The sequence below is a fragment of the Sylvia atricapilla genome, chromosome 13 (assembly GCF_009819655.1).
Source record: "Sylvia atricapilla isolate bSylAtr1 chromosome 13, bSylAtr1.pri, whole genome shotgun sequence".
Lineage (NCBI taxonomy): Eukaryota > Metazoa > Chordata > Aves > Passeriformes > Sylviidae > Sylvia > Sylvia atricapilla.
In genome coordinates this window covers 15,371,302-15,399,016 of record NC_089152.1, presented here as the reverse complement: position 1 = coordinate 15,399,016, position 27,715 = coordinate 15,371,302, and the positions used below count along the sequence as shown (strand labels likewise).

The window sequence follows — 27,715 nt, the reverse complement described above, 5'->3', positions numbered from 1 at the left end:
TTAAAAATTCTATTTTAAAATATTAAATCCAAAGATGGTCTGATTTCCAAGTGAGAAACAGCTGTGCAGTGAAAGTTACTGTTGTTCTTACTGTGTTTGTCTGTGAAACCACAACAAATGTAGTCAAATGCAAAACGTGCCAGCACAGCCACTTCTTCATGAAGGGAATGCCACAGACCTTATATTGCACAGATGAGAATGGTACAGCCTCCTTAGAACTATTCGACTGAGGAAACAGTTATGTGATAATTTGGATTTCAGTTATCCAAATTCGCAAATGGGACTGGAACTCACAGTTCCTCCACAGCATTCAAAGAAGAAAAACTATCAAGCACACCCATCATATCAGCTCCTTGTCTTTCTGGAAGAAATTTATCTAAACATCTAAAAAAGCAATTTGCATGCCAACACCAGAAAGATGTAGCTTATCCCAAGTGAGTTTGAGTCTCTTGCAAACAACAGTGGTCATATCCAATTGACAGTGCATATGCATGATTTTTCCAAGGATACTCTACACACAGAACCAGAGTTGGCTCTTGGAAAGAAGCTTCAAGCAAACATTTGCCCAGAAGTTCAGCAGAGGTATGGAATGTTTTTCCACATGAATTAGTCTGTAATTCACCTGCAAATGCTAACCTTATGCACAAAATGATGACATGACCTCAACCTTTTTCAAGAATTCATTACACAAGCAAAGCACCAACCAGATAACATTCTCTCAGAATGTTTTTGTAACTTATTATATTTTTGATGATAAAAAATAAATTTTAGTAGTTTTTTCCCTCAAAGACAAAAATAAATCTAGTCATTTGTACAATCAAGGGGAAGTAGTCTATTGCATGTAGAAATTAAATTATGTTCCTGTAAACAACCTGTAAGAACTCCTTTTTTCACTGGGAGGTTTGGTGTTAGACTGAGAGGAGGGAAGTACTCAAATCCTTATGAACACAAACATAGTGAAAGTAGAGATTTTTTCATGTTACAGAGTCCTAAAACCTCAAAGAATTAACAGCAGCCTATTAAACAATCTCATTTGAAATTACAGGGAAGAGAAAAGGAAGTATTAAGCAAAAGACATAGGTTTAAAATAGCATATTATCACAGAGGTGGTTTTGTTTTGATAAGGTCAGTGATATTGTTTTCTCCAAAGGTCAGACTGCTCAAAAAAATCACATTCAGAAATGCAGAGAAAACAGATGAGTTCTACATGACTTTTCACCAGTCAGCAGTGTTAGCAAATGTCAGTAAAACGTGCAGCCCTTCACCATGTAGGCGCTTTTGGTATGAGTCGGGTGAGAGTTTATGCTTGGAGAGGAAAGCTGTATTTGCTTACTGGAAACATCAGCCAATTCCAAATACTGCAGCAGGGTAAGAAGCAGAATCACAAAATGTTCTGTTCTTTTTGTTGTCCTTTTTTGTTTGGTTGGTTTTTTTTAAAGGAACACCCCTTTGGGGACTGACTGAAACTTTTCTTAGAAGATTCTGGTGCTGAACATCTGTACTTTGACAAGCAGTGTTTAAAAGCTGTTTCTCATTACAGTTTTGTCTCTACACTACATAGTTAGAGCTTTGTAAATTATCACCTTAGTATAAGGTATCTGACAGTCATGTTTCTAAACATATTTCATCTGCACATGCCCCAGTAATAGAAGTCTGGGACAAGGTTCATGGTAAAACATTTGTGCCAGCTGTTGTACAATATTTGCTTACATCAGTGAGCACAGCAAAGATAACACTGTAATCTGCCCGACCACTTCATCCTCTGAAAGCTACCAATGACACTTATTAATTAAAATGGTTCCCCAGAAGCTAGAATGCTAAATTTGCACTCCAAGCTCCAACAGATGCTGGCTTAAATCAAGTGTGATTTTGTCAGTGAGGTGGTGCCCTTAATGATATTATCCTGCAGACTGAAAGGAGATGCCAGCACAACAAAACTCACTCAAGCTGAAGGAAAATGTGGAAAAATGGTGTAAATCTTTCAGCATGGTAATTACCTCGATCTCGTGCGATATCTGAACTCATTGCTGATGACATGTTAAGAAAGCTGCGGAGGACCGGAATGAAGCATGAGTAACATTGTGTTCCCACAGCTTGAGCTGCTCCCCTCTGAAGGTTACTGTTTCAGACCCCCCACAAACTCGGGCAGCCATCTGAAAACTTACCGTAGCGACAGCCTAAAGGATTCTGCAGCCCCGGTAGGAGCCGGAGGTTTGGGGCAGAGGGAGAATTCTCCCTCCACGTTCCACTATTTGAGCAACGCTGAGTTAATCCACCTCAAGTTGCAACAGCCCCATTCCCCTTTCAAAGCCTCAGCAGCGCATGGAGGAGCAGCAGAATCAGAGTTAGGGTTCACTAAAAGTTAACTAAAGTTACATTTAACTGTGCAAACCCACTTTTATGTGTATTATCAACGAAATGCTATATATATGTATATTATATTTGCAGGTGGTGGATTAGGAAGAGGTTTCTTTCCAAATGAAACACAAGATTTTGTGCTTAAAAAACCCCATGCATTTTCCTTATTAGAGACACTGAGAGTTGGGGCTTTTTAAGACAAGGGGTAGGTGATTAGCTAGTCTTACCTCATGTCATACAACTTAAAGTAAAACAGATTCTATTAAATTCACACCTAGACTCTACTAAAATTAGTCATTAGTAATTAGAATTACTTTTCCCATGACCAAATTCTACATCTTCTCTGTCATTTGTTTAAAAACAAACAAACAAACAAACAAAAAAATGCCCACCACTTTTTCATACATTTCTTATAGGTCTGTTTATGCTAGTAATACTATGCAGGGATGCCCATAAATTCCAAAGCATTTGCTTTTCTTGTTGCTCATACATTTCTATTTAAGCTAGAATTTGGTTCAAAATGTTGCCAGTCTGAGGAATTCTTAAATGCTAGTGAGTAGAATTCAGTAGCTTTCAATTATGAAAGTGGGAGGAAATAGAAGGTGTAAGTATGGTACAGCTTTGCACAAAGGAGAAAAATGTATCCATAAGAATCCTGTCAGAAAGTAATCCTTTGGTGTATCTAAGAAATTCAGTTTTGTTTTGGCCATGTTAGGAGAATTTAGAAGACATATTTACAGATTCATTCTGGATTCATTACACAGTAAGACTAAACATTCTATTGGCACTGCTTGTATAGACATATATACAGCAAATGGAAGTTTCCACTGACTTTGAGAAGCTTTCAGTGCTCTATGTAGAGTTTCACATGCATAAGAAAGCTGCATACAATTCACATAGGGCTTGGAAAATACATCAATCACCAGAGCAGTCAAAAACTGCCATGGCCCTCATGTATTAATGCTCATCTGCGGTCCTTCTGCTGGCATTTAAAAGAGATTGCAAATTAAAATTCAGTAAGCCCCTACACAGAAATAACAAAAATAAGTCCATGCTTCTGTGAGGTTTTAGCAGCATCTCTGTTCCATTTGTTATAGTAGAATAAGGCCTAAACTACTGGCTTAAGAATGCAGGAAAGCACTACATTTAACTGGTTTGCAAGAACGTAAAATTGTCTTTCAAGTCCCAGTCTAGTATGTAAATTTGTACCAACAATTTCATTTATTTACCCCAAAACTGCAAAATAAATATTTTCCTGATCTATTAAGAAACAGCTCATCATTTCACAAAAAAATTTACAGGAAACATTTGAAAATGTACTAATCTTTCTCAGCTGGCTCCATTCTGAGTTCCTCTAGTGGAAATACTGACAGCTGTTTACTTTAAAAAGCTCAATACATCCACTCTGGCTGCTGTACCTCACCTGATCTTACTCTGGACGAGTTAGCATTTCTGCTGCTCCCCTTTACCAGCTTTAAAAGCTACTGTTGAAGGCAGTAAGGACACAACCAGCGTGCCCATCCTGCCTGGGGGTTTGGTGTCAAGGGATATTCTACCTGGCTGCCGGACTGAGGAAGATGGAAAGATGTGAAACATGCAGCAGCAACACCGTTCTTTCATATGAATTTTTTAAGGTATCGTATTCCAAAAACTCATATAACTTATAACCAAATAATAGAGAGTACTCTGGTGGAAATATAGTGTGCAATAAATCTAGAATAGCTTATTGATCCATTGACTGCAACATCAGCAGCTACCCAGTCACCAGTATTTTGCCTGTATTTCCTGAAAGCACTCCAGAAAGACTGTAAGTGATTACAGCAAATCTTTTCCTTGCACTAGAGGTCATTTCAGGATATGCTTACTTTAATACCATTTGACTCGTGCCAAGTTCCTGGTTAGTAAATGCTTTTTATGTTAAGGCTGCAAAAAAGCTTCTGAGGTCGTTTTTCTACAAGTAACCACAACGGTGTCACTCTGAACTTTAAAATTTTTTTCTTTTATATTAAGTGGAGGCCCTGTAAGATTGCTGAATCTGCAAGACCTGAAAAATACAGGATATGTGTGTCTGACTTCAGTGCCTGCACTTAAATAACCCACATTGTCTGGCTATTGTTAAACCGAACACAGCAAGATAACGATCTCACTGCCCATGCAAATCTACCTCATAAAAGCCAAGTGGGTAACAAAGGGAAAAAAGTATACCTATAGAAATTCTACAGAAAGGACCCTTCAAAAGTTGTCCTGCATTTGAACAGCAGAGTATTTTTTTGGCTCTGTCAGCACCGACTTCCAGACAGCTGATCCAAGATTGGAAGGGGGTGGGGGGAAGTTGGAACGTGCTTAACTTAAAAAACAGAACTAGAAACCACATGTCCAATATAAACAAGTTCCAGGTTTCTGCTCTTGGACGTGCCATAACCATGTTCAGCCAGACAATAACACAATGGAACAGTTGTGTTTTAAATGGTTAAAGGTGCCTTCTTTTCAGATGGAATCCAATTGTGAGTTTGTTTCATAAGGAGTTTAGGAATTTAGCAAAAGGTTTGTTATGCAAAACTTCCGTCACATACACTTTCCAGTGTCTTGCAGAGAAATGCTACTGCAGAAAAATCTTCTGCAGATAATTCTGAACTCTGTTGTCCATAGGGCTGTGATTAACTTCTACTACAAACCAGCAATCAATTGCAACTGTCCATTCATTAAAAACCTCACTTGCCAGTTAACTCACAACTCTTTGTAAGACCTAGGTGTTGGCACTGAGAAGAAAAGTGCTGCTACCAGTGTCTAGGATGAGGAAAACAACTGAAGGGTCATCCATCCTCGCTACTTCCCATAGTAATAGGTTTCATTACACTGGATCTAAGTCCCACTTCCATGCTAAAAGAAAAATGGCTTGTGGAAAGAGGAGACTGTGATGTTTTCTGATTTTTCATTAGACACATAGTTGTAACAATGGCAAGTTCAGTTTTACTTTAAATACTTTTTAGCTACAAAACCTAAATTCTCTTGTTATCAGAAACTTCATTTCTGGTCCTCTGCATAATTGATATTTTCACAAGGACTGGAGAGAAAGAGGGGGGAAAGGGAAATAAAGGGAAGCCTTTCACAGAGAAACCTGTATAACCATCAGGAGAGGTAGTTCTACTTAATAGCTAATATTAATCAAGTGTGTGGTAAATACAGCTGTCATCCATGGTCTCTCCATGCAACTAATTTAGCCCTAACTCTTTGCACGTGAATTAACTGAATCTTATTATTCAGTCTTGAAGCAGTCATGTAAAAGAAGTGAGTAGGAGTAGTTCTATTTTTCTTCCTGACTTCAGCTCCTTTTGAAACACACTTTATAATTTTCTTACTCTTTAAAAAGTTTATGTCCTGTGTTTATTTCAAAGACTTTAACATTAAGAAACTTACAGCATATCTATTTTTGTTATCTTCAATGAACACAGATTGTTTGATCCAGGCTTAAAATCAATACTTTTAAATAAGAACTTTAGCCTTGATAATTGCATTGTAAGGTGAGGACTCAGGCAGGGCTTTGAGGGAAGTTGTTCAATGTTTTCTACTTTTGTTAACACATCGAAATTTTCTTAGAGGAAGCAAGAAAGGAGTTGAAGAGCTGTTTCAGAGGAAACACAAACAACGCTTTGAAAATCTGTATTGTCTTTAAAAATATAGCCTTATTAAAAGAGTTAAGATTATCAGTTTTCAGAAGAAAAGTAGAAGGCTTCTGAAGTTCTTTACACTGAGAGAGAAGGCTTATGCCTTAGGCTGGAAAGACAAGTTCTTTTCTGAGGCTGGTATTTGAATCTGTCCAGAAGCCACCATTTGGGCTCATCTCAGAAAAACAAAAAAACAACAACAAAAAAATAACACCTTAAAGAGAATGTTTTGATGCACTCAGCAAAGTAAGGAAGTTGAAGGCACTTCAGGGACACAGCAGCCTAGAGGCACCTTCAGCTTGTGGATAATCTGAGTGTATGGCAATGAGACTGAAGGAAGCATCCAGAGCCTGTGAGTTTTTCCTAACTTTTAACATGAGAAATCAAACCCAAAAGGCCCAACACACAGAGAGACAAATTCTGTCCTTTCACCTTTGGGAACTCTATGTTGGAGAAAGGCCTTTTCAATTTCCTCTGGCATCCTGTTCCGAGGAAGTGCAGCTCCCCGTAAGCCCTGGTATGCAGAGCAGCCAAACTGGCAGCTCAGGAGGATGGATTGAAGCACCAGCACCAGTCAGTTCATCCTGCTGTGCACAAGAGCTGTCTGCAGCCTGCTCTTTGCACTGCTCTTGAGTGGCACAGAAGGCCCAAAACTGGGTTTCCTCCCTTGTAATCTTTTCCTGCAAAGCCAAGGGTCTTCACCAAAACTGCCCACCTGCTACACACACATATATATGCCTTCAAGAGTCACTGTGTGCCTAGAGACAGCTAGGAAGCAAAAAGGAACCTCAGCCAGATCTAGTCCACGTTTTTTTTTTCTTTAACTACCTGTGTTTCTGGTAATTGCCAGGTGCTAAAATGGAAGATAAGTTTATTTCTATGATAGAAAAGCTTGCTTCTTACATTGGTTAATTGGTTTCTACACACATGGATACTATCTTGATTCAGAACTTAAGGGAAGCTGTGCTTTACTGATGTTTTCAACCAACATAGTGTGAGCAAATCAGACTTACTAGAACTGAAAGTGAAATCCAAACCCCTACTTAAAACAGATTATTTGTACTTTATATAAAGGCCTCTTTACCAGCCTGAACACAGGCCATATACTACTCCTATTTGTCCAGCCTAATTGTTATGCTCTTGTCATACTTGTCACAGTAAGGTTTGGTTGCTTTATTATCAGATTGTTTTCAAATAGCAATTATATTATTAAATTCTCCATCTTCACATACACCAGCTACAAAGTCATCAGAGACATTTTGCTTAGGGAAACAAGATATAAAAATTGATGGGTAAAAAAAGGGTACATAAGCTTTAAAAAGAACTTTTTTTTCATCCAGGTTCATTATTGTTTCCTCAAATATGTGACTAAAGAGATTTAATGTAAAGAAATGGAAATGAGTTGGTCTTTTCTAGATAGTTCAATTCAGCTAATGAATAAAGGTTAGACTAAAAAGAACAACAAAGATGCCAAATAATATATCTTCCACAACTGCAAGGCTAAGCAGGCAGAACAGAGCTGCCCAAGCTCTCTCTGCCAGCTAGAGATCAACAAAGGTCTTGAGCACTTTCTCTTGGATGAGTCCTAACCTGACATGTATGAGCAAGGATAACATAATTAGGCCTTTGCCTCTTCCTGTGCCTCAACAGCCACCAGAGATGGTTTAGCAACAGCGCAGAGAAGCTACTGGTAAGCCACATGGCCCCTAAGTTGGTTTTGCTGGAAGACTAAGACTCCAGGCTGAGACTGGTGCCCAGTGCTCCTTAGCTTCTGCTAATTGGTGCAGACTCATTTAATTCTGATGACTGACTGAAAAGCTGTTTCTGTGTTATGATGTGCTGCTTAGTGCCTAGAACCAGTAAGTTTAGGACAGTTCAATGGAGTTAAATGAAGGTTTATTTTCTGCTTTTTCTGCATTCATGATAACGATGTGCTAATGGAGATGGCTAAAAACTTGAGAAGTCACAATGATTTGGTGGGGAGCTGCAATACATAGGATTCTTGTGATTCCTGCCCAAAATCCCATCAGTTTTTCTCTACATGTAAGCATTTAATAAAATGCAATAAGCTGGGACCCTCTACAGGCTCTCAGAACACAGTGGTCAAGGACAAGGCTCTATAAGATTGCAGCCTGTTGATTGCTGTTAGGCTCTGTACTGTCTCCCTCCTACCACTAGTGCATCAAGAGACTAACTGGTTTCCAGTAACTCCAGAAAATGTCTAAACCTTTGTGCTGAAAACCTGCTTAGATGAAGGGGAACTCTGTCATGCAAATTATTTATTTATAAATTTATTTATTATGTGTGTATTATTTATATATTTTTATATTATTTGTTTATATTAATTAATTTATTTATATTCTTTCTTAATTTTTGCAAGTCCTTTGTGTTTAGGAATTTTCTCGGTGGAGAGGATTTTTAAAATCCATGTATCAGTGAAACCTTTTGTATCAGTGGGGTCAGTATAGTTTAGGACAAATGGAGGTGCTTCCTCTGTAGACCACAACACAGCTCTTGAGACCCACGGGAGCCTTAGTGGAAAAGTATTTGGACTTGACAACTACCCACTGACTACTAAATATAACCTTCTGGTAAACATTAAAACTTCAAGGGCTTTGTGGCTGATGATCATGTTGAACTCCAGGACATTCAGTGAGAGACTGGAGTGGAAAACATAAACATGAAAGGAAACATAGGGGGATGGGAACTTTGAAAGCTGGTGGAGAGAACAGAGTAGATTTTGGTGAGAAGTTTTCTTTTGCCTAGTTCAAGGGTTTTCAGTGTAATAAAGGTGAGGTACTCATAAGGCTGAGACAGGTTAACCAGTAGTGTACCAAAAAAACACACAAGAAACTGTGGATTGCTCCAGCACATTTTGTCCTAATAGGAGTACTGAAAAACACTGTACACTGAAGTAAAGGACAAAAAGCAGATGCTCTTGGCATTTCCATCCTGGTTCTTCTGCTTTAAATAGGAGAATTAGCATTCTCTGCACTACCTGTGTTTTTTACTTCATGTATTTAAGCTCTGATATCTCTCAGAAGGATTTCACACAGAGCACCAAACAGCTGGAGAATAATACCCGCTCTCAGTCCCTATCAATGTGGGCTGGATTTGATGCAATAGTAATTGGAAGGCTCTGTATCTCTTTGACATAAGCTCAAGGATCTGGTCTATCCTTCCTCAAACCATGCAGAGCAAAGCCTTTACTTTCTCAGCACAGCAGCAGACGAGGACAATCAAGTTTCTAAAGCATATCATAAACTGTTCTTTTCAAGTATCTCTTGCACGATCATCAGTTATCTTCTAGCCTGCAGTGCTGTTCTCAGCCTTCAGGTCACCCCTAAATACCAGCTCATCTGCTCATCCAGCACATGGAAGTTTTGCTCCATAGCAGAAGTTTTGACAGTGCTTAGCAAACAGGTTTGGGATTTATTTGGATAGCTGTTTAAAGCAGCTTCCATGTGTACCTGGGATACTTCCACTACTGCTCTGTGAGGTAGATAGTCATCACCCTATCAGACAGCTGGGCAGACCGATGTGTTACTTAACTAGTTCAGGAAGACTAGAAAGCAGAGGAGACCCAAAGTTCTCTTTCTAAAGCAGTAAAACACCATTATGTGTTTAGTAAAAAACAAATATTTACCAGTCCTGGAAGTGATCATTTTTTTCTGTTAGCTTAACTCTTACTATCTTACTAACTTTTTTCAAGGCTGTCACAATTTTTTTTGAAGATAGAAAAAAAAAAATCAAACACCTTAGAAAACATTCTGCCAGGGGAGTAAGAGGCATTTAGGCCTGTTCAAAACTCAATCCAAACAGAGACAGACCTGTTGCCAGTGAGGAGGGAAACTTGGCAGCTTTGCTTAAAGCTTCCCACACAGACACTGGAGACGAAAGAAAACAAAGAAGCTGTAGTCCCCGAGGGTCCTGCCACTCCCTGGGCAAAAACAGTCCCTTCCCTGCTTTTCCTTTAGCTCAGATCCACACACGTGCTTTCTTAGTGCTATTAGCTACAGCAATAACCAATTGAGCCCTACAGTCCTGGAAAAAAAAATACAGGAAATGAAGAGTTAAAAAAAAAAAAATAAAAAAAGGGAAAAGAGAAAAAAAGAGAACTTGGAGGCGAGCCAGCGTCCCCGAATGACTCCGCTCTGCCGGCAGCCTGGAGCGACACTCCCCGCCGGCCCTGCCCTCCCTCCTCTCCCCGCAGGGCGGGCATGCCAAGCCCTCCTCTCTTTATCAGGGGCTGGAGTTCCCCTTCTTGGTCTCTGGTTGGTTTGGAAGCCTAGAAACGTTGCTAAATTTATCTTTCGTTTCAGGACAATGGCAAATGCCAGCAATAAGAATGCAAAAGAAGTGGAAATTAATGGAGACAATTCCCTGCAAGCCAAGTGGAAACACCTTTTCTGTATAACTCCCAAGGCGGCAAAAAGCAGTTACACAGTGCAAAGCAGGACAGGCTGCCTGGGGTGCCAGGAACACGCTGTTCCTTTGGCTGCGTGCCACAGGGAATTGTCCATCCATATGTTCAAATTTGATGGGGCTTTCTTCTCTCTCACAGAGAGCAAAGCATACCGTCAAATTAGAATGGCTCTTATTTATCTCAGGAAGGCAACAGGAAAAGCTGAAGGCACACTGAAAGGAGGGCCAGCATGGGTGAGGCTGGCACCTCAGAGCTCAAACTGCTCAGGAGTTATGTCATGGTTAGTTCTGAGGATTTCTTTCTTACTGCATTTTAAGAGGACTGACCATACATCTTAGTAAATTAATTTGCCATCTGAAATTACTCAGTGGAACATCCTGCTCTGGTCTGTTCTAGTCGGTGTGGTGCTTTGACACATGTGCTACGATTGGTGCCTTCGGCAGAGATTGGCCTCAAATTTTGGTGTCCCCTGTCTGACTGGAAGCCATCCTGCTCCCCAGCACCAGGCAGAGGCGTGAGGTGTGGCAAGTCATGGGGCCCATCTCAAGATGGCCCTCCTCATACTTTCAGTGCAACTTTCTCAACGCTTGCAAGACTTCCACTTTTTCTGTGGGTGTGTCTCATAAATTACGGTAGCAACAAGAAAGTGCTCAGCCTTCACCAAGAAATAAGCACTCAACACTGATGAGCACAAGTTACTGGTTGCATTCAAATATCTTTTTCTTTTGAATTTGGTTTTACCCAGCTGTCAAAACCGTTTTAGCCACTGCCCGTATCCCCCTCTCTCCTCACTCATGGTGTCTCCTTGTGACTCGTGTTCAGCCTCTCATCTACCTTCTGCTTACTCTAGCTTTCACAAAGTGTCTGCTAAAGAAAGAAACAGATACACAACCATGTAGGTGCCTCTAGAACATTTAATTTTAAATTATCGAGAATATTGATACTTGCATGGGAAGTGATAAGCTGGTATAAAGAGAGGGACTGGAGCACGGAGTAGGAAAAATGGGGAGGTAAGAAGTACTGGAAAGGGAAGTAGAAGACACACAGAACAAGAAGGCCAGCAGCTAAAAATTACAGCTTGGTACAATCCACACATACGACCCACATACCATTCCCTGTGACATTAATAAAAAAGGGCAACATTAGCTTTGAATCTATGCCCAGTAAGGGTTTATTCCCAGAGGGGTTTTTTGTTGTTGTTGTTTGGTTTTCCCGAGCTTGAGTTCCGAGAGGTGAAACCATAACAGTGGCCAAATAAAAGTTTGTTTGGTTTTGTTTTTCATTTTAATTACCAAGCTGTAACAAATAAATCTCTGGCTGGATTGTAACTAACCTGTATGGGTCCTTAGATGAGCTTTAAGATGGGAAGATTTGCCATAAACTTTTTCACACCCCACATAGTGGCATTTGTGCTTTTTCTGGGGTGATCCAGGGTCAGTCCAGCTTCTTATGCGTTTGTTCTTTTGTCTGGGGCTTGGCTCAGTTACTGCAGCCAGGCTAGTAGGTGTGGCTGCTCTTTCTCCTCCACGCTTACCAGCTGAAGACAGACTTTCTTCCCCAAACTCCTTAGGAGCAATAGAAATGTGTATTTGTTCTGTTAAATCAAGCGTCTCTGTTTTTTCCGTCCTTAGAGCAGGTGAGTTTGGGACATGCTGGTTCAGATCTGCTAAAATGCTAGCTACCACAAGTAAGGATGATCCATTGTCTTTCCCGGTTTCTCTGACTTCCCGTCTATCTTCTCCATTGGGTGAAGGAAGTATTGCTGCATCAGGTTGGGGATCAGGCTCCCCTTTGGGACTATGGATAACAGCACGACTTGACATAGAAACAAGGCACTCTGCTGCAAAATGATCCACATATGCTGCTGTTGCCATCTTTCATAAGTTTAAAAAGAAATCCAAACAGACGAAGACAAAAAAATAAAAAAACAAACCCAACACAACAGCGCTCTTTCCCTTTTTAAAACGATTACACAAGCAGACTTTTCCCTCCCTTATTTCTTAGGATCGGTTTGTAGGAGTAAAGGCTGATTTAGCAGCCATCAAACCCACACTTTGTTCGTGACGATCACACCCAGCTTGTCACTAAATCGAAAAAAGCGTTGGCGGTCCAATGGAAGAGAAAAAGAACAGCAGATAGATCCTGGCACTGGCAGCTTGTTGCTCGGAGTATGGATTAATGCCGTTTTCTCAAGAAGGCGAGGAGCTGGCGATGCGGTCTCGCAGCCCTCCCATCGCGCTGTGACAGCGGACCCGGCGCTCCCCGTTATCGCTGCCCGGAGCCGCCCGGACCCCGCGGGGCGTGGCCTGGGGAACATCTGGCCGTGACGTCAGCGCGGGGCCGCAGCCCGCGCCAGCAGGTGGGCGGCGCGCGCGGGGGGCAGCGCCCGCCCGACCGGAGCAGGCGCGCCATTGGCTGGCGGCGCGCGCGGCCGGCACCCTCCGCCCCCGCCGCGGCCGCAGCGCGCAGGGCGGCGCGCGCGGACCCCTCCGCCGGGCGCGGCCGCGGAGCTCCCGGGCCTTGCGCTCCCTCCCCTGCACCCTCTGACGGACGGGAGCGGTTCCGTCGCGTCCGTGTCAGAGCCGCACCGAAAGGAACACTTTAACAGGCGCTGAACTTTGCAAGGTTAAAACGTTGTGAGGATGGAACTGATACGAGCGATACAAGGCTGCGCGGTTTGGTCCGCAGCCACGCAGGTGGAGCTCGGGTGTGGATTTTAATGGGTTGTGACAGGTTCAACTAACTGCCCAGGCAACACACTTGAAATCACCTTCCTGTCAAAACTCTAGCACTCCGCAGCCTCTGAATTATTTAAAAGTACAAATGCAAATAACTTGGGTTTCGTTAATATTCTCTGCTTGTAAAAGATATAGCTCGGTCAGTTTTATAGAGATTAATGCCTGAATCAACGAGAGTTGTATGTGTAACTTACCGAGTAGAAGAAACGCATCTGAACGGAAATCTGAAAGCACTTTGATACCTATTACCTTTTGCTGGAACATGTTTCTCCAGACTAATTCCTGTGAAATTCATGCTAAAGAGCAAAGATTTTTTTTTTTCTTTCTCTGAGTCAGAGATGATCAGAGGAGGGCTGCTTTGGAAGCCCTTCTTTCTGGAGGAAAAGTTTCGTAGAGTTTGAGGGGGCGTGAGAGGAAGTGAACATCTGTTCCAAAACCAAAATAATTTTGGTGTTAGGTTGAGCAAAAAGTAGGTTTCATACATGCGAAAATACCACATTCAGGAGTAAAGTCTGCTACCACTGTACTTTGTGAAAAAAAATGGAATTTATGCTGACATGCAGCACTGCCCCTCAGGGCTAGTTCCTGCCACAGTGCCCCCATGTCTGCTCTGAACAGGGTAGCCTGTAGCAAAGAGAGAAATAAGGCACAACCAGTGCAGGAGGATGTGGTTTAATGCTGAATCGAGACAGAACATTTTGATGCAGATGTACCGTACTATACCATTTCTTCTGCTGAGCAGATCTACAGGAAATGTTAACACGTTTCCAAATACAAACGTGGAGTTTGAGACTTACCCATTAGATGAAAAGGGAATTCTGTGGAAAACATCTTTATAAGAAATATTAGTTGTGCTCATGCTCATCCTCCTTGAGAGAGAACTGCTTAAGCAGACCTACCTGGCAGTTCTTTAGTAGTAGATTCAGAGAAGAAAACCCTGCAGCTCTTTCAGCTTGAGAAGAAATGGGTCGTTTTCAGGGAAATGAGGAAAGGGCAATACTTAGCCACAAGTTCCCAGCCTTAACTCCGAGATCAAGGACATTTATCAGAAAATGTACAGTAAAAGGGAGGCCTGGACTATCCTGGTTGCCAGTCACCAGCAGGTTTTGCCTCAACACTGATGGGGGTTCCAGAGGCTCCCTGGTATTCTCTGTGCCCTCAGCCCACCGCAACCGCCTCAGCGCTGCTGAGGCCCCTCTCCTACCGCCTCTCCTCGACGCTCTGTCAGCACGTCCCGCTTTGTTCTGGCCGTACTCTTTCCCGCTGTGTGGCAGTGGCTCTCCCGGGGTCAGAGGGGCCGCTGTGGCCGGTCCCGGGCCGGGGCAGAGCCCACAGGGAGCCCGGCGGATCCCGGCAATTCCCGCGCTCAGCGCGGCCCACACCGCCTGCCCCGCGTGAGGGGAGCTCCCCTCGGGAGAGACGAGAGCTGTGATTGGCTACCCTGGCCCCCTGGGGATGGGCCAGCCAATGGGGAAGGCCCTTACATGCGGTGCGAGGCGTCCCTCAGGCAGGTGCCGGCGTGGACAGCGAACGCGGCGGTGTCCGTGTCGCCGGAGGTGTCTGTGTCGCAGGAGGTGTCTGTGGGCGAGTCTGCCTTTGCTCATGTTTCGTGTTCATGGCGTGAGCGTGGGGGACACGGCTGACCACGTTCCTGGGATCTCTGGCCAGCGGAGAGCGGGCAGCGTCGTGTGCAGAGCCGGGCACGATGGCTGAGGCGGCTGTCAGCGGGTAATGGCTGGTACAGCTGGTGGCCGGCAGAGGGGTGGACTTTCTTTTTCAAATGGTCTGTTGGGTTGACGCCTTGTCCTGATAGCAGTTGTGTAGGAGTGCCTTTCATGTAAAACCAGTGGCTGTAACCGAGCTCCCCGTGGTCCATGGGCTCTCCCGTCGTTCTGCCCTTGTGCACTGGGAGCCTGTGTTAGTACAATGATATCTGGCAGATGTAGTCCAGTTAGGGTTCATGTCTTACTCTCTTTTAAATCATAGCTATGAACAAAAACGTGCCTCTGACTTTCTAATAGCTCACTGAAAGTGAAAAAAAAGGTCACATCTTGCTTGAGTACAGGCCTACACTTGCTCGGGACTTTTGGGTACAATTGGTGAGTACTGGATACAATTGATGAGTTGCTGTTGAGCAGTTGGTATGTTTGTGTGAGACTGCAAACTGAATTTGGAATAGGGAGTTCTGTCTATTTTTCTTCTGCCCCTCAGTTAGTATGAAAGTCACCATCGCTGCATGTTCAAGAGCAGGGTGTGAGGTAAGTGTATCTGTCACATGGACATAATTCCAGCTGCCCAGTGGGACCAGCTCTGGCTTCAACGCAGGACTGCAAAGCTCAAATGCAGCTGTATGAACTAAGAGTAGTAAATAACCTCCCTGCAAGTAGCGGGGGTGAGGGGGTCGGTCTGCTTTTCAAGGAATTCAGTCATTGCCTTAGATCCCTAGAATGAAAGCAATTTATGGAAAATCACTAGACAAAATACTGTGCCCATTTATCAACTCTTTCTTATAATGATATATATTTACTTGCCTATTAGTTAATTGTTAATTATTGCATGTTATTTTTTTAATTAACTGGAAAAGGGAATTTCTGTAAGTACACAGTAAATCTCGAATTCATGTCTGTTAAACATCTTATACCTGACTTGCTCTCACCAAAGGAGGTGCATTTTGAAACTGAGATTACAAAAAAAAAAAAAAAAAAAGTAATAAAAATAGATCCTACCTCCTTATTTAATTTTCTTTATTTGATTACATTGTTGATTTGTTCTTACCTGCAGGCATTTGTTCCCCAGACTGAGGTGAGAATTTTTCCCTCTGTTATGGCACTATTTTTCTATCCACTCAAGAAATACAGCCTGCTTTTTGACAGGTTTTTAATACTTATTGTTTACGTATTACATCATTTAGAGTTTTGTTTAGCTGCAAGTACACAGAGGCAGAATAATTTTACATGGAATCCACCCTGTTTTGCCTTTCCCAAAATAGCTCATTGTTATAATTTACAGGAATAAGAAACTCTAAAATGTTTTGTGAAATAAAAATAGTTTTATGGACTCTGTTAACAGGAACTTTAAACAGAATAGAACAAAGTCCTTCTACAAATACCAGGCTGATAGCATGGCCAAAATAAATAAATAAATGAGCTCTTGGAACATTTTTTATAACTGGTGTAAAAACTGTTATTCCAATTAAAAGTTTGCTGTAAACCAAACAATAGTAGAAGACTGCAACATGTCAAATTTGGCAATCTGAAGGAAGAATTTTATGAGTGGGAGATAATGAGGAATTTTATCTGAGAGAAATTTGTTTACTATTCTGAAGAACATTGTAAGATCTAAACATTGCAATTTTATAGTAGCAGATATTTCGTCAGCACTTTTCCTGCATGAGTTTGCTCAGTGATTTTTTCTCTTTTCATAACTTCTGCTTTAGATCCAGTGAGTGAGATACAAAAAGTGTAAGCCCCAGGAGTTCTGTGGACTTCAGGGAAGTAACATTATTTTGTATCATTCAGGAAGCTCTTTCTGAGAACAGGAAAAGGAAAAGGCCACAGAGCCGCTCTCCCCGTTTCAGTTCCTACAAAGAATCTGTAAGATGAAAAGATGTAGTTTCATTTTATTTTGTCTATGTAAATAGTTCATTTTCCAATAAAACAGAAGAAACAAGGAAAAAAGGAAACAGAGAATATGGCAGATGTCTCTGCCTGTTCTTGCAGTACCTGTAGCCACAATCCTATACTTTGAGAGAATCTATCAGTCTGTACTGATGTGGTTCTTCCTTAGTGCTTTCATGGTTTGAGGAGGAGGCTCTGGAAAGACAAGGGAATAAAAAGGGACAGAATTAAAAACCTATGGCCTGCAACTCTCTCAAAGATAAGCTTGCCTAACACTGTCTCTTTTGTTGTTATCAGGTTAATAATAGTGCAAAAGTGCAGAAGATAGAAGAGAGGGAGGCAGTGAACAGGTTCCTGCCAGAAGTGAGCCACACTCTCCCCCAAATGTTTGCAGTTTTGTTTTCACCAGGTGTCATGGTGTCTTAGTAAAACAGTGAGTATCAGATGTTTAGACTCATCTTTGGAATCCCTTTAGCTCATTTTAATTTGGACAAATCACTGTGTTACATCAAGTCATTGCTTGAATTCATATCAACATCACTAATAAGTCTCTAGTTGTTAAAGACTTACATGAAAAAAAAAGTAAAAATGCTCTAGTGGCTTATATTTGGCAGTACTTTTGCAAAAGGTGGAGGTAAGGCTTGAATATTAAGGAAGTCAGGAAGCCATTTTTACCGTGAGTCAGCAGTCAGCAACTTTGACATTTCAGAAACACAGCAAGAAGCTTTGGAGGGCAAAGAATCACTGTAAGCTCTAGTGACAGCAGTGTGCTCTGTCACTGAGCTCCCTGGACTGGCTGTGACAGGAATCCAGACTGCCAGAACATTCCCCCTTGTGCTATTGATTGCAACTAACGATTGCACACAAAATGGGAGAAGATATTGGCATGGCAGTGATAAAAGTATAATTGGGAAAATTAACTCTGAAAAAGTTCTCACATTGAAGAAGCATTTTGATACTTTCAGAAGATGGGACACAGAAGAGATTGTATTCTCTGGTGTGTACTACATCAGTTTGTGCTATTGTGTGTTCTGTGGAGAGGAGGGTTTAATATAAATGTAAACACATTCTTGCATTGAGCAGTGGTTGAAAGGTTTATTTTTTTGTCCAGCTGGTCATTTCTGCAGTAGGAGACTGAAGTGCCCAGTGTGGCAATGTAAGGGGCAGGGAAATGGAGTGTCCCCAACTGGGCACCCTCCCACTGCTCTGAGTGAATTGACATTTACTGGGTAATGATGGATATTTGTGGAAAATGCTGAAAGCTGAGGAACGAAAGGAAGCACATTTCTTGTTCAGTGATTAGTCCTTTTCTGTCATGAAGCATGAAATGATAGTTTAGATCTTAGAAGTAAGCAGCAATGATGTTATATGCAAACTGAATCAATTTTAATGGATTTCTTGGGAGGACATAATGACACCATCCACAGAATTATCAAAGCCACTGTGTGTGCAAATGATGCCTGAGAATTTCTAAGTGGCAACACTGATGGGGGGCTGTGGAGTGCCTTACATGCTTACAAGTTCCTGTGGCTTCCAGGCATTACCCCTTCCATACTGGAAAGCCCAGAGGCAGAAGTCAAGCACTCCTTTGTGACCAGCAAACTGAAATTTTGTTACCTGAAATTCAGTTTCTGCCTCAGCTGTCAGACATTGCATTGATTCCAGCAGATCACAGGAGACACTTGAAGTTGCTATGCTCCTGGCATTCCTTCTTACAGACAACCTCTGAGACAGCTGTGATCAAAGAAATATCATGTATGAGGCTGTAAAAGACTGTTTCTCCAGTTTCTTTCAGCCATGAAGCAGGAAATGAGGACTTCAAGGTGCTAGTGCTGTTTCTTGCAATAATGAAGGGCTGATCATTGTCGAAAGCTGCAGTTATCAGCTTCACTGAATACACCAAGCAGGCCTGTCCCATGGTGTGCCTGACCTCTGCAGCTGGGGCACCAGTGTCTTGGTTCATTTCCAGATACAGATCTGCTTTTCTGCTGTGGTCAGACCTCTGAAGTGGTGACCCACAAGTAAGCATTCAGGATTTTTGCTGCTAATTTCCTTTTTTATCTTCCTTTTACCTTTCTGATTTCTATAAGGTTGCTTTTCATCCACCATTACAGAAGAGTAATTCATTGAGAGCCAAACTGTAGGTCAGTGGTCTGTAACACAGACTATGAAAAAACTTACAGGTGAAGGAGTTATGTTTGATGGCCAGTGGTTCTGAGATAGGCAATCATAAGTCAGCAGCTGCACCAGGAAAGGGCCTTCTAACTGCTGATGTAAAAACTTAAGAATATTGGGAATTGCAAATTTCCTGCCATAAGAAAATTGTAGAACTTGAAAGGATTACATGAAGTTCTGTGTCTGCTGTATAATCGTGAGAAATATGGTCAGAAAAAGAGAATAACTTCTTTTAAATGCAACATCAAGTTGAATAAAAGTTACCAAAGAAAAGGAGAATGTTCAAGTTACGGTGCAGCAAACATGGGAAGGTAAAACATAAAATAATTACTTCCTCTATTTGCACTCTGTAACCAGACTTCTGTCAGGTTTTGCCAGTTATGAAGCAGAAAGTGATGAAGTTAGAAGCCATGTATTGAGCATGATCACTTCCACTGGATTTGCTCCACAGAATCATTACTTTGAGCTCGGTTTAACTTTGTTTAAGTGTTGGTTTTGGTCTTTTATGATTTACCCATTTATTATTTCTGTTTCTTGGCTTCTCTGTGATTTTTTGCAATGGATGAATATTGCATGTTGTCACTTTTGCTAACCTTCTTTTCATTCAAAAGCACAGAAAATGCCAACATGTCATCAGGAAGTGCTCAGATGAGTGAATTGATCCAGTAGCTTATTCAGTAAGAGTTGCATAACATTCATTCATGTTCATGCGTGCAAGTCAGCAATGACTCACAGGTGAAAACACCACTGCAAAGTATTGCAAAAAAAGCTGGATATTTTTGCAATATGCTTTCTGAAGCAGATATTATAATGTCAGAGGAGTTACATGTTAAGCCTACTGGAGTAGTGAATGCTCAAAAATCAGCATTTTATATTTTCAGAATCGTTAAAAAAAGATACGATGTTTTCGTACAATTGGTGAGTACTGGATACAGTTGATGAGTTGCTGTTGAGCAGTTGGTATGTTTGTGTGAGACTGCAAACTGAATTTGGAATAGGGAGTTCTGTCTATTTTTCTTCTGTCTCTCATTTGAGCCACTGCAAAGAATAAAATAAATTCTTCCAGACAGCATCATGAGGTGGTGAAATACTGTGTATTTCTGGGTAGCTGTGCATCCCAGTGGAACCACCATGAGTAAGAAAATGGCTGCTTTCCATGGCAAAACATTATTTGTAATCTGAATCTGGACATAAAGGTAAGAGATTCAAGAGCAGTGATTATGTGATGAGGCTGATGAGAGCTTAGCGAGGTAGCTACAAATTATATATAAAAACACCTCTGCTTAGCCTTTTTCTTTTAAGGAGAGTATAAGCCTACTGCTGATGGAGGAAAGATAGGACATGGAGGGAGAGAAATCTGTTTTGTTGCTGCTTGATTCAAAGGTCAGCTAAAGAGAGAGAGTAAGAGATTGAATGACACTGAACTAGGTTGCTCAAAGACTAGATTGCTCATGTTAGAGAGTTGTGAGGTTGCTGAAAAAGTCAGCAAGTCCATGTATGTGGTTATTGTGTCTATATGAGCCTGTAACTTACTATATGTAAGGTAAAAGTAACTGGTTTTCAGCAGGCTCATGTGACCTGTATATTTGCTTTCCCTGAAGATTGCTACGGAAAACAATAATAAATAGACTGCTAATCCAAAATTTCCACTTAACTGGGAGACTTTGACCCATTTCAAGAGTCTGAATGTAGATGGGTCTAGGAGATTCTACCTCTGCAAAATTTGTTCCCCAGGGTGGGAGTGCCCTGCAAAAAACAAATCCAGCAGAGTCTGCAGTGTGTCCAAGAGTGTTGCTCATGTCTGTGGCAGGAACACAGAGTTTTTATGTGTGTGTCCTTTTTTAAAAGATTTATCAGCACAGATTTCAGCTTCACTGGCCATTGTGCAGTAAAACTTCCTGTTATTCCTGTCTTTAGTCTGCATCTAGGTCACTAGCCCAGGTGTGTGGTCTATCCATCCATCCACGCAGCCTTCTGTGTAAGTTGTGCAAGTCAGCTCCCTGAGTTTCGTGGATAATAAGTGAATCTGTCTCTTACTGATTCATTAAAGAGAGTGAGGCACCCAAGCCTGAATTGCATTCCTCTGGAAACCATTACTCAAGTGCAGCTAGAGGCTGAATATGGGATAATGGCTGTTGACAAGGTTCAGTCAGCTTTAACTGGGTGTGAGTGGGTCCCTGTGTTGGGTTTGCCTGAGACAGGGTTAATTTTCTTCACAGCAGCTGTGCAGTGCTGTGCTTTGGATTTGTCACCAAGCAGTGCTGATATCACACAGATGTTTTAGCCACTGCTGAGCAGAGCCTGCCCACTGGCCAGGCTGTCTCCATTTTCACTCTGCCCCTGCAGTGAGGAGGCTGGGGGTGGGCAAGAGGCTGGGAGGGGACACAGCCAGGACAGCTGACCCCAGGTGACCGAAGGCACATTCCATACTCTACACCATCATACTCAGCAATGAGGCTGGGCTGAGTTTCCCAGGGGTTCCCATTCCTTGGAAACTGGCTGAGTATTGGTGTAGCTGGTGTTAAGTGATTGCATTTGTATCCCTTCTTTTCCTTTTGGTTTGGTTTGTTTCCCCTTTTCCTGATTAATTGCCTTTATCTTGACACATAAGTTTTCTGACTTTTGCCATTCTGCTTCTCTCTCTCATCCCACTGTGGGGAGAGGTAGGGAGCACCTTTAGTGGGACTTAGTTTCCTACTGCTGTATCCTCTCTATGAAAAACTCTTTTCCTTGTCCTGCCTTGTCTGGGCAGTGTCCTGATGTTCTGTTCTGTTTCACCTGTTCCCACCCACAGCTTCTGGTGACTCCTGCTCTGCTGTGGATTTTCTTGGCAGCAATGAGAGATCGGCGTGCATCGTTCTTTTTTTTTTTTTTTTTTTTTTTTTTTTCTGGAACCACTGTCAGTTCTTCTGCAGCCAAGAACTTTTATTGCTTCCTTTGCAAAGGAGATTTAGACAGCAGATAGTCCTGCTCCCAGAAACAGGGCCTGAGAAGCTAAGCCAGCCTTTCTCATCTGTGGGCACACACTGCTTCACTGCCTTATTACTGTAAACCCTGTGATTCATTGTGTCCTATGTATTTAATACACGTAGTCTCTTAAATGCAGTGTTTGTATGATTTCTTATGAACAGAAACTGTTTATGAAGCAGTGATTTGCTCTTCTCTCCTCCTCTTCTTGTTTACTGCCCATGTTTGCACTATATCCACTGTCAGCACAAGATCTGCATCTGTCCCACTGTGCTGGCCTCTTTCATGACAGTGTTATGACTTCATCTTTACAGTAACCCTGAGACCCACATACTGACACCTGAGTACCAGCCCTACAGATGCCTAAAATCCAGATACTTTGATGGAGATAGGATGAGTTATCCCATAATAATTCATAGATGCCCCAAATTAATCCATGTGGGAAGGTAATATAAACTAGAAAAAGGCCCTCACTCTCAAGTCCAGCCAAGTGACTGTCTTGTCGAACGAGAACTGGGATACCTTTGTGTTATGGTTGAGCATCTGATCCTTGCATTTTCAGAAATGCTCAGGCCCAGGTTTTGCTGACACCTTAAAAGCAAATACATTTTACCAGCACAGTTTATGCCAATAAATGGGTTACGTGCTTGACACACAATTCAGATGCTCAGTGTCATATGCAGACAGACCTTAGAGAGCTCTCTTGGGGTTTTTTCAGGAACACTAGGTGACAGTGACATCATTTAACATGACAGGATGTTCTCTCCTGAGTCAGTTCCGGATGCAGAAGATAGATCATATCTCAGCAGAGGACAGTTGCAGAAATATGTCATCAAATTACAAAAAAGGCTCAGCTTGTAGAGTGAAGTACAGAAATGATCACACATATGACTAAGTGCTGTGCAGAAACTTGGAGATATTTCCAGGAAATCCAGGCAAAGGAGGAAAGTTGGACATGTCATATTATGGCACAGAAGCATGAGCTCTACCAGCTGGTGCTCTGAGAGCTGACCCACAAGTTTCCCCATTGTCCAGTACATCCCTGCAAAGCCATATCAATGCTCTCCATTTCTGAGAGCCCTGGGCTCAAAGACATTTTGAAAACTGGCTCCTTTAGTGTAATTTTGGAGACCTTTGACATTGATTTTGTAAATTCTGGCAGTGGTTTCTTCTTTTAAGCTAAGAGTAGTTTAGTTTACTACCTGAAAAGTTGTTCTGAGGCAGGTCTATATGTGACATTGAGCTATATGAGAGTAATTATCTTTGAGCTCTGGAAATATTTCTTTCCTAGAACACATTACCTGAGTGCAGTGTGCAGTGCCCTTCATTCAGCACTGGTGAGGCTGCACTGCTGCTGAATATTGTATCCAGTTTTGGTCCCCTTGCTACAAGACTTTGAGGTGCTTGAGTGAATCCAGAGAAGGGCAACAGAGCTGGGAAAGGGTTTGGAGCACAAGTCTGATGAGGAGCAGCTGAGGCAGCTGAGGGTCTCCCACCTGGGGAGGAAGATGCTCAGAGGTGACCTTACTGCCCTCTGCAGCTCCCTGAAAGGAGGGTGTAGCCAGGTGTCAGCCTCCCAAATGACAAGTGAAAGGCCAAGAGGAAATGGCCTCAAGTTGCACTAGGGGAGGTTCAGACTGCATATTAGGAAAAATTTCTTTACTGAAAGGGTTATTAGACATTGGAACAGGCTGCCCAGGGAGGCGTTTAAGTCACCACCTCTAGAGGGATTTAAAAGATGTGTTGATGTGGCACTTAGGGACATGATTAAATGGTGGGCTTGACACTGCTGGCTTACAGATTGGACTGGATGTTCTTAAAGGTCTTTTCCAGCCTAGATGATTCTATGATTCTATGACTTGCACACTGATCCACATACTGTAGACATCTGAAGTCACCTAATGTCCTTCAGGAAAGGCTTACCATATCAGTAATTATCTCACTAGTGCAGACTTAAATAGGCTTTTTCAGGATCAGGAGTGATTTTTCACAGTAATGGTTTTCCCTAGGAGTTATCCTAAATCTCCAGCATGTGTCATTCAAGCTGATCATCCCATATTTGAGAAGGAGAATGGCCATCTTTCTGCAATGTCAGATTTACCAAATAGTTCAGTAAAGGTCATCCCTAAAACTTCTCCCTCTCATTCCTTTAATGCCTGGTTGTCCTGGGTTGTAGTATAGGATGTATTCTATCACCATCTTCATGAACGGATGAATCCAATTGTTGGAGCAGTGCTCTTCCCAGGCCCCCCTCCATCTGGGGTGCCTTCTGTTAATGGCCCATCAATGCCTTGCCCATGACTCACAGATAACTCCCTCCGGCAGTTATCTCTCTTTAATGGGCCCTCAAGGACCTCCTGTGGTCCCATTGGGAGATGCTCCGCCCATGGGGCGGAGCCAAGCATTCTCACCTGGTTATAAGCTGGGATTTGGGACAGTACAGGCAGCCCTCACCCACTGGATTCCCAGAGGATTGCAGTTACCAGACCTTTCTATGGGCTCCCTGCTTCAAGAAGACCACCTCACCTGGACTGCTTCCATCACCCTGATCAGGTTGTATTTTGGCTCTGTCAGTGGTCTTTTTATATAATTGCCTTTTTTTTTTTTTTTAATCTTTTTTTGTTTCCCTTTTCTTCTCATTAAATTGTATTTCTGAATTGGAGCCTCTCACTCATTTTATTTTCAAACCACAACACTGGTGAGGTTGTTACTGTAATTTTTGTAAATATTCAGAGTCCTTAGTGTACAATCCTGGTTTTTATATGACTGAAATCAAAGGTACCTCACTTGTAACACTTCAGACTTAGCATCAGCTGCTAAAGCATATGGTTTTGAATTAAAGGAAAGAAAATCTGGATCTCATTAGACTACAGAGGAACCAGTGCAGTCACCAAATAAATTTTGCTCAAGGAAAAACATAAAAATCCAGAGCCAAATTGCTGGAGTCTCCTTTGCATGATCCTGCTTCTTCTTGGTTTGTTGTTGTGGGGATTTTGTTATGGAAGCCAGGCTAATTCAATTCCATGTCCATTTTCTACTTAATACATTTTCATCTTCTTGTGTGAGTTCAAGGGATAAAAACAAGTAATGTCATAGAGGTCCTTTGAAAAGAGGTAAGTGTCTAGAGCACAGGTCCCTATCTGTGATAGGAAGCTGCAGCAGAGTTTTCCCCTTTTGAGGCATAAGTTATCCCATGCTGATTAGCCTAGGAAATAGTTTTTCTTCAATTCATCTACCTACAGAGTTATTTGTTTATTGTTGAGCTGCCTGTGGATATATCACAAACACGGTTTGCTGGTTACCACTATTCACACATTGTCCTAGGAAATTCTAGTTCTGCAGATGGCTTGCAGTCAGGTGACGGAAAATTTGCCATTTGTTTTTTGGTTAGTTTCCCAATTCATACAGCAGTTCCATTTCCTGAATATAACTGCCACAGGAGAGCACTGACAGCATGGATTTCCAGTACATCTTTTTATATTGCTTCAGAGTAATTACGTAATCCAGAATTTACTTTTGAGTAAATGTTGAAAAAATAAATGTGGACTTAGTTAGCTCTTCAGAGGACTTATCATTCACCAGAATCAAATGTATTCACTCAGATTTAAAGAGAACAAACATAGAAGGGCTCAAATAGCGCTGACTGGAGTGTGCTTAGAATACAGACTGATAGATTTCTAAGTGCATTGGTTGATTTACTCTTAGCCCAGATTATTTACTTGGAGAATGAAACTGACTCTTGTTTTGTGCATTCAGCTGTTTTCAAAATAAAAATGTAATGGAAAATGTCGTCTGGCTAGGTTTGCTAGGCAATGGGGTTGTGTTCTGTGCAGCTACGTGGTTCAATGCGTTCTGCAGTGGGAATATTCATTGCCTGCCTGAGAAGATTAATTTCCTTTTTGGTGGTTTGTGTATTAAAAAAAAAAAAAAAAAAAAAAAAAAAGCTTGTTCAGTAAGAAGATGACTTCAGTGACATTCAGCAGTCTACGTAACATACTGGTAGTCATTTGGATTTAGGACGAAGCTTTACCTGTGCACTTCAAGTGGACAATGAACTTAGGATCCCTGCTGGAGATGGAAGGAGCCAAGGGTTTTAATGGTCTGTATAACAATAACCACCTTAGCTTTTTGGTGCAATCTGTGAGTAGCTCTTCTCAAACCCTCTGTTGTCTTCCCCCTGCCAAACACCTGCAGCAGATGCCACAGCATCTCTACAGTTGGTCCTGCCTGTACCTGGGTGGAACAGATTTTCCCCTTAGTAACATTGCATTTCATTTCTGGGGTATACTGTGCTTCACTAATAATATACAGGCAATGCAACAGTTGCTTGTCTGATTTGTAGTGTTCCCCTCAGTGTAGTTACTCTGTCTTTAGTAGCCTCCTTATCTATCAGCTTCATGTTGTGAATGAGGTTCGTGAGTGCTGTGCGTGGCAGGTGCTGGGTAGTTGCGTGTGTTTGTCCTACAGCTGCCAGGGCTCTTCTGTCCAGCTGAGCACATCAGGGCTCCTCTGAACCATGACTGTGGTCAGCAACAGCCCAGAACAAGGGGCTGCTTGTCCCACAGTGGTGACAGCAAAACGCCACAGGGTAGGGCTGACTGTTTAACAGTTTTTCATGATTTTGCATAGCACAAGTGCTGAACAAAGCACAGTGAGTGAGGGGCATGATGTCATGCATTTTCCAAGAAACCTAGATATTAAAAAAGTCATAATAAATGTCTTCAGTGAGTGGGATGCTTTTTGGGGAACCAACGGGCCCTTTTTGATAACAGTGCATTTATTCCATAGTGCAGAAGTGCCATGCTGTGTCTCAGAATAAGAGAAATAACATCATTATATAATCTCACTTTGGACGTGTTTGTGTACTTTCTTCCATAACTGTCTGGTTTTTCAGCTATACTATGAAGGCTGAGGCTTGCAACAGAAATCTTGTACAGACAAAATAAGGATGCAGGCTTAATTACTTGTTGCAGTAATTAGCACAGTGCCATGACAGCACTTGTTTGTAAATTATAAATCTTCACTTAGGTGAATTTTATTTTCATTGTGTTTCAATGCTGTAACTTGCAATACCTCTCAGAAATAATCCCATACAGCCAGTTCAGATTGGAATGTGATGATGATAACATATGGAAATGCTTTGCTGATTATATGATGAAAATATAAAATAATACACTTGATGCCATAGTTTGGGTGAAAAGTGTTAATGTGTACATTACAGTACTGTGAGTCAGAGCACACACCCTCTAGTTGGAGCTCACAGAACCTACAGAAGTGAAGAAGATGCCTGTATATTTCAAAGTAGCTGCACAAAGATAGTGTTGTCTCTATAGCTCATCTCCAAACAACAGATTTTCTTTGGGCTAGGGGATTCACCAGGTGAGAAACCTGCAGATGAGGAAGCAACAAACACTATGAGGCAGTTAACAGCAGCTGACCCTTAGTGAAAGGGCAGGTGAGTTGTGGTTTCCTTTGGACAGGAAGGAGTCCACCAGGTGCTCACCTTAACTGGGGATCTGCTTTCCAGCTCTTCTGCCTGCCACCAGTGAGGCCTTTTTACCTCTCAGGTCTGGCTTTTATCCTTGAAGCTGTGCTCCAGCCAGTCTCCCTGGTTTGGAAAGAGCTGTATTCAGTAAGGGCTGCCTAACTGTGTCCTTAAGGTCCACCAAAACCAACAATTTTGTTCTGAAGTAGGACCTCAGAGTTTCTCACACGGGCAAGGAGCAGAGCTGGTGGTGCTTAAATAGAGAGCATCCAGAGAACAGAAAT

General features: G+C 42.0%; 1 protein-coding gene across 1 annotated transcript in view; it reads right to left on the bottom strand.

Annotated features, from left to right (window-relative positions):
- KLF13 (KLF transcription factor 13) overlaps positions 1-12,729 on the bottom strand; it is a 33,686-nt gene extending 20,957 nt beyond the window's left edge. The window contains exon 1 of the mRNA XM_066328567.1: positions 11,783-12,729. Within this exon, the coding sequence (XP_066184664.1) occupies positions 11,783-12,323 (541 nt within the window). The 5' untranslated portion in view covers positions 12,324-12,729. The remainder of the gene's footprint in view (positions 1-11,782) is intronic.
- Between the last annotated feature and the right edge of the window lie 14,986 nt (positions 12,730-27,715).